Source organism: Fundulus heteroclitus, chromosome 12 (assembly GCF_011125445.2).
Source record: "Fundulus heteroclitus isolate FHET01 chromosome 12, MU-UCD_Fhet_4.1, whole genome shotgun sequence".
NCBI classification, from domain to species: domain Eukaryota; kingdom Metazoa; phylum Chordata; class Actinopteri; order Cyprinodontiformes; family Fundulidae; genus Fundulus; species Fundulus heteroclitus.
Window position 1 is genome coordinate 10,685,627 of NC_046372.1, and position 12,341 is coordinate 10,697,967.

At 41.2% G+C, this 12,341-nt stretch overlaps 1 protein-coding gene across 1 annotated transcript in view; it reads left to right on the forward strand.

The window, feature by feature from the left end:
- sh2b3 (SH2B adaptor protein 3) overlaps positions 1 to 12,341 on the forward strand; it is a 76,776-nt gene that overhangs the window by 16,321 nt on the left and 48,114 nt on the right. The window contains 2 exon segments of the mRNA XM_036143902.1: positions 6,844 to 7,614; positions 7,617 to 7,988. Coding sequence (XP_035999795.1) covers positions 6,871 to 7,614; positions 7,617 to 7,988 — 1,116 coding nt within the window. The 5' untranslated portion in view covers positions 6,844 to 6,870.

Below are 12,341 nucleotides of genomic sequence, written 5' to 3' on the forward strand. Positions count from 1 at the left end.
TATTCTGGAAGTCTGGTATATCAAAGGGATGTCACTTAGACATATTTGGATATGAACGGGGGTTTGTAATTCATCGTTTTATGGCTGCCAAGTGGCCCAAATCGAAATCAGAGCCAAAATGAATGGAAATGTAAACATTTTCAGAAACTATTACGAAACTAAATTAATTTCCAAATGAGCTTTGAGAATATTTGTTACTGTTTATCTCAGTACTTCATACAAAATACAAAAGAAATGGTACGGTATGGTTTAGGTACATGGGTTCGATTATAGGTTGGAAATGAATGTTAGTAGAAAGGAAGGAATGCTGTAGTTGCTCATGTCCCACTGGAGTGTTTACCAGTTTCATTTGCCTGAACCTGCCTATGTAGGTTTTTTTTTTGTTTTTTTCTTCTGTCATCTCATGCTGAATGTTTTTTTTTTTCCATTCGAAACAATAATAGAGTAACAAAGCATCAACTTGAGGTAAGAGAAAGGATAACAAAAGCAGCTTTCGTTCTCCCTGTGGCCCTCGGTCGAGGTAAAACTAAAAGGGAAGCGAGGATCCGCACACATCTGGCCGTCCTCCTGCCGGAGAACCGTGAAGGATGAAAAGAGAAGGAAGACCCTGGGAAATGAGACGGGCCGAGCGCGCCCCGAGGGATACGGCGAGAGGAAGCGTGCGTCTGTGCATGAGCGTGTGTGCATGTTCTGTAGCCGCTAATGCTGAGTCATCGCTGGGCTGGCCTGGCAGATAGAAACAGGCTCTCGTTGGGGGGGCGGGGGAGGCCAGCTGGAGGGTGGAAGCACGGGGGGGTGGGGGGGGAGAGGGGGCATGCACTGAGCATGCTCTGAAAACTACGGGAAGGGAATCGGTTGTTGTGACAGGACACATCCAGGAACAGCGGTGACGCAATGTTTCACGGTGCCAACAACGGCGCGCAGCCCCGTTGACGTACGAGCGCCTCGGTGGGTTTGCCGCCGCTTGAGGAAGAACTCTGTAGTTTTATCACAAGACTTCATCCCAAGATTTTACAAGTTGTCGGTGTGCGCACGGCGCAGGCAGAGAGATCGGCCGCAGGATAACGAGACAAGTTGCTCCATGTTTGTCTCGACCACAGCGACCACCCTCCCAACCCCCCACAACAACGCCTCTCGCTCCCTCCCCTCCATGTGTCTTGGGTTTTTTTTTTTTTTGTGATCTGTTGGACCATAGTCTCACACTACCTAGCACACTCATGAATGCTTCCTGTATTTAAAATAGAGCCTGCTCTGCTTTACTGGAGGAAACTTGGTTGGGGGAATAAGGAAGCCTGTTCAGCGCTACAGCAGATTAGCTGCAAACGTGCTACGATCTTCACTGCAAGACGGCAGCAGTGAAGAATGGAGATTCAAGGGCTGTTTATTTAAAAAAAAAAAAAAAAAATTGGATCGGATCGCCTCGTCGTTTCCCATCAAAACAATATTTAATCTTCTCATGCATCCAAAGAAATGGTAAAGTTCTGTTCAAGTGATGCCATGCGAGGAAAACCTTCAGTTCAAACCTGATGTCCTTTCAAAAACGTCATTAGGATCTTTTAGACTCTCGTCATAATAATAATCGCTTTAAAGGTGAAGTCCGGTCAGCAAGGAAGAATCCATGTATCATTATCTATACCTAAAACTAATACTTTCGCGGTGCTTTAATGAATGTAGATTTTAAATTAGATTAGATTCAACTTTATTGTCATTACACAGGTACAGGTACAAGGTAACGAAATGCAGTTTAGGTCTAACCAGAAGTGCAATAGCAGCAAGTGCAGGATAAACAATGGTTCCATAAGTACAGGACATGGGTTTTTACTGAATAAATATAGAGATGGATACTATTATAAGCAGAATTTTACTGATAGATTTGTCCTATCAGTATAATATATAGATAACTAGTATTGTCAACAAAATTCACAGCTGGATATGTACCGAATATAATACACAGGTGGATATTACTATAGAGTTTTACAGATATGTACAGATATGTATATATAGATAACTAGTATTGTGAACTAAATTTACAGCTGGAATGTAGCGTTAATCAGTAAAAAAATAAAAGTATTAATCACTCCTGACGTCTTCTCGAAGTGACGTCACGGCACGGTAAGCCGAGGGCCGTTCTCCGCGCTTTACAAGCAAATTCAATAGGAACTATTATTATACACATCTGCAATCAACAGCAATTATTTTGGATTTAGAGAGGACTTCACCATTGAAATTCGCGAGAGCAATTGTTAAAGCAACAGTGCCCACGTGCATGGCGGTTGGATGTTGCAATATATCGGGTAAAGGTGAAAAAAAAAACATTAGTTATTTCACCTTTCCAAGTCATGATCCACCACGAGTTCGTCGTTGGATTGCCACCTTGAATCCCCGTTCTATTTTTAAACCTTGTATTATATATTTCTGTTTATGTCACTTTATGGTTACGATTCAAAACTTTTTCACCATGCTAATATTAAAAACCTGCACATTATATACATTTTACAAGTCTTTTTTATTAGTTCAACATACAAAAAAGCAGCTAGCCATCATTGTCAGTAGGGATGAACAATTAATCGCATTTTCAATATAATCGCGATTTAAAAAAAATACAATTTCCAATTCGTAGAGTCTGCAATTTTTGGCTATCTAACAATTAGGGAATTAGACACGTCCATTAGGTGTTGGTAAAATGTTTGAAGTGGGTTTGCCTCCACATGGAAGGGAAGACAGTTGCAGCAGTGAGATAAACAAATTTTATTACTTGTTTTAGAGTTTATATAATCATACATAGCATTAAGTACAGGTCAATCAGTTTAATACATAGACTTGCTTGTTGGTTGCACTGTTCAACAAGGATTGATGTCCAAATCAACTAAAAGCTGTTCTCTTGAATAATATTCTGATTATAGAAACATTAAAAGTTCTTGTTTTGAATAGTCCTTGTTTACAAACGTCTTTATTTAGAGGCCATTTTTGTTGCTTGTAGTTAATGCGGAGAAAAGTCAAAATTGCAATTTTGGTTGAAATATATTGTAGGCAGAACGCAATCATTTCTGCTCTGAGTTTAGATGCTGCGGGTCTTTTAGCAACTAATCCACACAGCGAGGAAACAAAATGATTTGTTGTTTGTATATGTTTAAAAAGAAATGATAAATTAAACTGGAAAAAAAATCGCATTAAATCGCAATATTAAGAAAAAAAATCGCAATTAGATTATTTTCCAAAATCGTTCAGCCCTAATTGTCAGCGTCTTTAAACCCAAGATAAACTCCATCATCACTAGGATATTTATTCCTAATGGCAAGAACTACACAAGATGATATCACCCGTCTATTGTTTTTACCAAGTCTGTCTACAGCCATAGAGTGAACTGTCTATACGCTGCCAGGCGCATAAGTCTGTTTGGTGCTGGATTTGGTGGCATTTCATTATTATAGAATTGACACATATAGTTATTAAGGCAAGCCGTAACACAGCATCATTCAGGCAAATTGTTTGCACTCCCTCCATCATCATAATGCAAGCCTGATGTGAATAGTTACCAGTTTTTGTCCAGAATCCGGTCTATTTCACGACAGCAACATGATTCATGTACCGTCATCATCAAGTTGCAGCTTCCACACAAACACCAAAACAAGTCAAAAAGCCGCTTTTGTTCGGTTGGTGGCTCCTCGGTTGATGTGTTTCTCTTGTCCTTATCAACATCATCATGAGGGTGAGGCCCTGACTGAAAAAAACAGAAATAAATTAAATCAGTTGGACCATCTTATAACAGTTAACATATGAATAAAAAGACGACGACAGGGTCCTGCCGCTACACCACAGCCGCAGCAGACAGATTGAACTCACATCGTCCATTTTTGGTCTCCTTTGGCTGGATTTCGTCAAAAGTCAGGTTGCTATCAAGAAAGTCTTCCATATATTCCAAATCGCTATCAAATGATGACGATAAATCAACAGAACTCCCATTGCTGTCGCTATTTAATCTAGTACGCTCTGCTTCGCATACTGCACTAGTCGTCGCCATCTTGGATAATAGCGCGTCGTGACAAACGCCACAGCCGATACTGCACCATGACGCCACAAACTGGGAGGTGGCAGTACTGTTCTTTGACCAACATGGATGCCTCCAGTAAAGTACATTCATATGAAAATTACTCTTAATTAAAAGAACTTATCATTTATTGAACAGTATGTAATAACTTTATATTTAAAGTACTTTCAGAAGTTTGAATTCTAAATATGACTGAACATTTCCTTTTTAACTAAACATGATTTGGGCTTTCTCCTTGCATCTCGCCTCAGAACTGCCTAAAAGTAGGTTTATTAAAAACAACAGAGAAAGAACTTTGAAGGGGAAAACCCCTCTTAATATCAGCAGATTTTTATTAACAGTTACTTAACAACCATCATTTGTTTTGTCGCCTGAACTGTTCCCGACTGTCGGCGCCACAATTTCTGTAGCAGCTACACTGATTCTGAGATTAAATTGAAATGGACTGCATTCCACTTTTCAGCTTTATTTTTGTGTATCAAGAAAAAAAGGAATACCTGAAAACCATATAGGGCTCCACGATATAAGGAAAACATGCGATACGTTATTATGTTAGTAAATGTCTTGGTGACGACATGACTTTTGGTATTTATAGTAAGCAATTCAAAAGTGTTGCATGCATGGACTCCAAATAATTATTAGTCTGTAGCTACCGGATCAACTGAGCTGCAATTTCTAAATGACTTGATCACTTTACCGCTGCTGCGTCAAACAGCTAGTATGACGAAATAGAGGTAAACCAAATATATTACAGGCACAGCGAGCCTGAATGTCCGGTATTTAGGTAACATTTACTGTAGCGCTGGTAGTTGTTGAAATGCATCTAATAAAATCCCAGCAAAGCAAATAGTTTGTCTAAATAAAGTAAATAATCTTGTCCTAAAAGATCCCTTTCAGTATATTAAGAAAGAAATTGAACTTTCTCCTGTGACTAACATGTTTCTCTTGAGACATTTTTAGTTCTATATGTTAGGTGTGGATGTGAAATGCAACATTGTGTGTGTGAGTGTGTATCGTTTGCTTAAAAATAGGAAACTCAGACACATTTTTTTGTGTTTACGTCAGACTTTAAATGGCTTTAGTTCGTGTCATGGTTATGATCTCCTCTGCTTTAAGGCACACACTGACACATTGAGAGGTAAAAAAAAAAAAAAAAAGCAGAAGGAAGACTGAAACGGGTCACGTGTAAATCCAGAAACACGCAGATGGTTCTGCACGCAGTGCGGTTGATTGAGAAGTTTTTAACGGTACTTCCTCAGTCAGGGCCCCATTCACTATCAATTATTTCCAATACTTTAGTTGCGGGCTCATTTAATGGTCCCCTTTTTTTAACTTTCCTCGTTCTCCTCGTCCCCACACATTTACATACATGCTGTGTTTTCCATTTATTCATTCAGCTGGTTTTTCCACAACATGAATGGTTGCACATGGCTCTTTGAGTGAACTTTGGCCATTTTTTATCGCCAAGAGTGATCTAGGAAGGGTTGATTGCCTAAGATTTTTTTTGCAGGCTCTCGTAATCCAATTAGTGTCACTGGCAGACTGAGAAGTGATAAAATCAGCCTGCTTGGACCAGCGCTTCTCAGCAGTTTCAAACTTTCAAGTTAAAAAGGCTTTGGCTTTTATCCTGGGTTTTATTTTTAGTGGGCCTGGGTGTACATCACCTACTTATTATACAGATTTAATCATATTTTGTGCTTTTCTAAGCGACTGTGATTCCTGTTGTTTTTTTTTTACACTCGAATGTTTCAGAACATCTAAGAAATGTTGATACCAAAGATAACCTGAGGGACACGTGCATAGATGGGAAATCGCTGAAACAGAAATTGTCGGTCAACATAAAGTACATTTAGGCTAAAAGAGCAAAGAACAGATGAGAAACAAAGCCATTGACATCTATCAGTGAGAAAGTCATTTTTTGGGGCGAACAACAGTGAGAGTCATTATCCACCAACACATGAAACCTCTCCAACCTACTAAAATTACCCCACAAGCACCAAGAACAACATCTAAAGCGCCGTAGACCCTATTGCCATTCAGGTTCAAGTCTGGATTTGAATGGATTGGGTTGCTGTGGCATGACCCTAAACAGACAGTTAATGCTCGATTAATTCCCCAATTCAATTCAAACAATTCTGTTTGAATTTAATAGTTTGAATTCAAACAATTCTGCAAAGAAAAGTGGGCTAAACCAGTTATTTCTAGAGGGCAAATGTTTCTTTTCCAGTGTCGGGTTAGTTTGAAGGATCGCTTGAAACCTGATTTTTGTATTTACTCAGGTTATCTGTGCCTGATCTAAAATCTTAAACATGACAAAAGGCAAGGCGAGGCAAATTTATTTATATAGCACAATTCGGTACAAAGACAATGCAAAGTGCGTTACATGATTAAAATATAGCAAAATAAAAGCAAGTAGGAATAAAATGTAGATAGAAAATGGAATAAAAGCAAGTAGGGATAGAATGTAGAAACAAAGAAGAACATTAAAAGCAGTAGAACAGTTTAACTAGAACAGTCAAAGGCAATTTTAAACAAATGTGTTTTTAATCTTGATTTAAAAGAACTTTCAGCACTTTTACAGTTTTCTGGAAGTTTGTTCCAGATAAGCGGAGCATAGGAACTAAATGCTGCTTCTCCATGTTTAGTTCTTATTCTAGGTATGCAGAGTAGGCTGGAGCAAAAGAAGTTGCATTTCTGTGTTTCTGTCTTCTAATCGACCTCCAGCTCTCCACAGGAAACTAATTTTTTTTTTTTTTCATTTTTCTGTCTCTCTGCAACCTGTTGTCTGTCCGCAGTGATTCTCTGCCAGTCTGGTTACTGCAATGAATGGTAACACTATCCATCCAGCCAACACCACTTCAGCAGGAGGAGGTCCAAGTGTAGCGGCGCCACCGAGAGGCTGGTGGGAGTTCTGCGAGCTGCATGCCATCGCGACAGCCCGACAGCTGGCCGGACATTACCGGAGCTTCGCCAGTGAGCGCCCGCAGCATGAACTGGTCGCGCCGGAGACCTTCTCCAAGCACTTCACCGACCTCTTCCAGCACCACTTCTGCTGCGAAGTCGACAAAGATGGCAGCCCGATTTCCTCCGGAAGCGCCTCCGCCACAGCGCCGCCCGTCTCGTCCGCCGCGCCGCACGCCGGGATCAGCCGGTCGTGGATCCCATCCCTGTCCCAGGACTACCGGGAGGCGGGGCGGCCGAGCGTAGGAGCCGCCTCCATATCCGTGGCACCGAAAGTGGAGCCGGTGGTGGTGAGTCTGGAGGAGCAGGTGCCGCTGAGACGCGCCGCCAGAAACTCCTTCTCGGGCTCCCGCGGCGTAGTCGGCGGGTCGTTGCTGATTCAGAGCCACAGCAACGACGAGATCTCCGGCGCCTATCGTCACCAGCCATCCGAGCGGCACTCCTCCGAGTCTCTGGTGTCAAGTTCGGGACACGGTGACGTCACGCATTTCCCCGTCAGCCAGATCCAGAAGACAGTGCGCCGGATTTTCCAGAAACGGCAATCGCACGGCTCCCGCTCATCCCAGGACCTGTCTCCTACCAATCCTGACCCCCCCACCACCAACACCACGCCACCACAAGTCCCGCCAACCACGGCGACAGAGTGGAGGAAGGCTCCTCCTCTTTCTCCCACCCGCTCCTTTTTCAGAACTCGGAAGCCACCGCCCCGACCGCGTTACACCGACCCAGGGTGGTCTCTCACCTCCTGGAGGGTTTTCGTTGGTTACGCAGCAGGAGCATGAGGCTCAGGAGGCCCGAAATGAGCGGCTGCTGCAAAGAGGGCCAGCTCAAGTACCTCCTGGTGGATGACACTATCTCGGACTCTCAGCCCCACTGGCAACGCTGCCGCCTGCTGGTCAGGAGGATCAGAGACACTCAAAGTGGAGGGGGCCGAGCAGGAAGCGAGAGGTACCAGCTGGAGTTGTACGATCCCCCGAAGGTAGGATTTACATTCCCATCCACCTGTTCAACTTCTGTCTTCACCACACTCGTATCGCTGGAATCTTTCCACATTTTGTCACGTTACAACTGCATATAATGTATTTTACGGAGCTTTTATGCGACACACCCACGATGTAGTGCATGTCTTTGCAGTAGATGGAAAACTAAACATGTTTTTTGATTATTTTTTTCTCCCCGAAACATCAGTAAAAGTTTGGTATTCGTTCGTAATTAGCCCTCTGAGTCAGCGCTGTGTGGAACCGCCTTTCACGGCCGTCATAGCGGCAAGACTTTGGGGATGCAGCTCCATCAGTTTTACACATCTAAAGACTGAATTTTTTTTTTTTTTGCTCAGTCAGAGGTGAAGGAGGGCATCTTGAAATATCAATCTTGCAAAGTCTTGCTACTTTATAGATTTTTTTTTTTTTTACTGGAGCGTCCTGCTGTAGTTCTTACTTCCTGTCTAGAGTTGTTGTCAAGCTGGAAGGTGAACCCCCTCGCCTAGCCTCAAATCTTTAGCAGCCTTTCTCTGTATTTAGCTCCATCCATCTCTCCAATCAGCCTTTATACAACTTACACTGCAAAATAAGTAAAATGTTCTTATAATGAGTGTGTTTGAGCAGGTAAATAAGATGATTTGCCAATGGAATAAGATTTTTGCACTTAAAATAGAATTCATCACCATCTTATTTCAAGTGCAGGATGTCTAATTCTTATTTTAGGTGTCAAAATACTCATTCCATTGGCAGATAATCTTATTTACCTGCCCAAATCAAGGATAAATACACTAACTTTAAGAACATTTTACTTATTTTTAGATCCGTTTTTGCAGTGTATCTCTTCCCGCCGGTGGTCTGCACAGCTCCTCCAGAGTTACCTACTCCTGGGTGCTTCTCTGGTTGACACTCTGCTTGCTCAGCCTGTTTAGGTGGATGCCTGTGTCTTGGTAGGATTATACCCCGCTCTGGAAACTGTTCAAAGCTTGGCTTATTGTTTCATAAACCAGCCCTGCTTTAAATTTCTCCACAACTGATGTTCTCTAATAAAACGGGAGTTTTAAAGTCAGCTAGTTGTATGATTTTTCTTTAGGGTTAACTGAGCAAAGGGGGCTAAATATAAATGCATTCCACACTTTTAAGATTTTTACCTTTTAAAGAAAAAAAAAAATCTTGGAACACATGTATCCTTTTCCTTCTACTTCACAATCATGTGTCCCTCGAATAAAATCCAAGCAAAAACATTTTTTTGCGGTTGTAACATGGTAAACTTGGTCAAAAATGGGAAAACAGGAAAATATTCTTTTCTTTTTAATCTCAGGTGTTGCAAGACATGAATTTTTCACGTTTCATAGTTTTCTTTTGAAAACCGAAGTCTGAAGCTAATTGTGAAATCAAAGACTCGTAATTTACGGTAAAGCCGTCATGAAAATGAGGGAAGGCGACTGGTGGTGTTGCCAGGAAATCTCACTTCTGCAATCACACGGTGTGTTTTCATTCACATGCATGTTGAGCTTTTTCCGTAAAAAGGTGCGGGACGTGTGTGGGCTTTTCACCTGATCGACCGCGGACCAATCAGCTGTATCCTCGCCGTAGAAAATGACCATGAGCGTTACTCGAACGCGCTGGGTTAAAGGCCATTTTTAGGTTACACTTTATTTGAAGGGGTCTACATAAGACTGACATTACACTGTCATAAACATGACATAACACCTGTTATGAACATAAATGACTCTTTATGAATGTTTAGAGCTGTTGTCATTAATTGTCATTCGGTAAATTATGACACTATTAAAGCAAAGTTGACATTGTTTACAATGTCTTTATGACAACTTGACATTAACAGAGACAAGGTTAAGTTTAGGGCTTGACTTGGGATTAGGTTAAATTTAGGGCTTGATTTGGGATTAGGTTAAATTTTGGGCTTGATTTGGGATTAGGTTAAATTTAGGGCTTGATTTGGGATTGGGTTAAATTTAGGGCTTGGTTTGGAATTAGGTTAATTTAAGGGCTTGATTTGGGATTAGGTTCGATTTAGGGCTTGATTTGGGATTAGGTTAAATTTTGGGCTTGATTTGGGATTAGGTTAAATTTAGGGCTTGATTTGGGATTAGGTTAAATTTAGGGCTTGGTTTGGAAATAGGTTAATTTAAGGGCTTGATTAGGGATTAGGTTAAATTTAGGGCTTGGTTTGGGATTAGGTTAAATTTAAGGGTTTGACTTGGGATTAGGTTAAATTTAGGGCTTGATTTGGGATTAGGTTAAATTTAAGGTCTTGGTTTGGGATTAGGTTAAATTTAAGGGTTTGACTTGGGATTAGGTTAAATTTAGGTCTTGATTTGGGATTAGGTTAAATTTAGGGCTTGATTTGGGATTAGGTTAATTTAAGGGCTTGATTTGGGATTAGGTTAAATTTAGGGCTTGATTTGGGATTAGGTTAATTTAAGGGCTTGATTTGGGATTAGGTTAATTTAAGGGTTTGGGGTTTTGTTAAATTAAGGGCTTGTCATAACAAAGACATTTTAAACAATGTCAACTTTGCTTTAATAGTGTCATAATTTACCGAATGACAATTAATGACAACAGTCCTAAACATTCATGAAGAGTCATTTATGTTCATAACAGGTGTTATGTTATGTTTATGACAGTGTAATGTCAGTCTTATGTAGTCCCCTTCAAATAAAGTGTTACCCATTATTATTCCCATAAATTTTGACCCCGGTCTCCCACCCTTGGTTTTTTCCTTCCTCAAAATTGCCTTTAGCAACGTTGTCTTGATTTAACCACCAAAGTGTTTGGAAAGCTAAATAAATCTATGCACAAATATAACTTTACTTGTTGCTTCAGTGCAACAAGGTGATTTTTGTACTGATTTGCTTACAAAGTAAATCCACAGCCTCTCATGCACACATTTATCAGCTCATGCAGGTGTTTCAACAACGCCGCACCACGTTTAGGTTTCGCCGTCGATATCTGATCATTGATTGTTCGTGCTGTTCTCAGTACACACGTTTCACGGGACTCTGCTTGATTGGATTCTTCGTCGGCATTTCCCAAAAAAAAAAAAAAAAAAAAAAGTTCTTGTACTTCTCAGAAGCGCAGGCCACCGAGCCCTTCAGCATCTGCCAGGTTCCTCATCTTGTGTTTCGCATATCTGCCGCGAGATAAGGCTGCAGATGTGTTTGTGTCAATACGATGGAAACCCGCAGAAACCTTTTTAAAGGGTTGTGCTAATGTAACTTTGCCAGAGAATGCTGCACACCCCGAAATCAACACAAACATTAGCGCGCGCACACGAAGAAGACAAAAAAAAAAAAAAAAAGCCATTTCCTGTTTCCAGCTGTTTTAGTAGCAGGGTGTCTCTCCCCCCCCCCCCCTCCCCTTCCTCTTTTAAAAACATCACCCCCTTCCCCTGCCCGTTATTGTTTGGTTTTCAGAAATGGCGCTTTGCTGCATCTCGGCGTCTTTTGGTGCACAGTTCGCCACATGACAAAACGAGACAAAGGCTGCGATGACATTCAGCTCAGCCTCAGAGAGCGGCTCGTTTTTTTCAGGTGGTTTTTCGTTGCTTCTTTGGCTTCCGTGGAGGATTTGGTGTTTTTAACTTACAGCAGGAGAGTTTGGCTCTAAACTCGTCTAGTCACAGTTTGGTGTGGTTCAACCATCGAAACCCCCCCAATCATTTAATGTCAAATGCCTTAAAGGAGTCAAGAGCTAATTTAGGTGAAAAGGCATCAGGAGGTGGGGTCAGATTTGGACTTTTATCTGCCTGTGCTTCTTAGAGTTTAGGATCCCCCCCCCTCATGCATCTTTAAAAAAATATATATATACATAAATGTTGCTTCAAATTTTTCCCGGTGTGGCGTTTTTATGCTCAGTTACATCAAAGAATCTGCAACCTTTATGCATTCTTTTACCCTTTGGCGTGTAGATCTATACCTCCCACACTCCTTCCTGTTTGTTTGGGGTTTGTTTCAGCCAGGCACAACCTTCCTACTTTTGAATTCATAGCTAATAACTCTACTAAGTCTGCAAATATTAAATCTTCACATTTTAGAAAAGGGGAAAAAAAAAACCCAAAACTTTTCTCAACCTATATGCATTTTCTTGTAAAAAAAAAAACAACAACAACAAAACAAACAAAAACCCTGAAGTGTCAGATTACCCTCATCTCAGAACAACACAGCAGGATGTTTTCTCTTTTCTTTCTTTTTTTTTTTTTTTTTTTCTAAGCTCTCTAAGCACGCCGGACTCCTCGCACCGGATTAAAAAAACCCCCCCCCCCCCCCCCCTCCAAAAAAGATCCTCAAGTCTGTAATCAGAGCAGTCAGTTTGAGTAATGTGCACATCTCAGC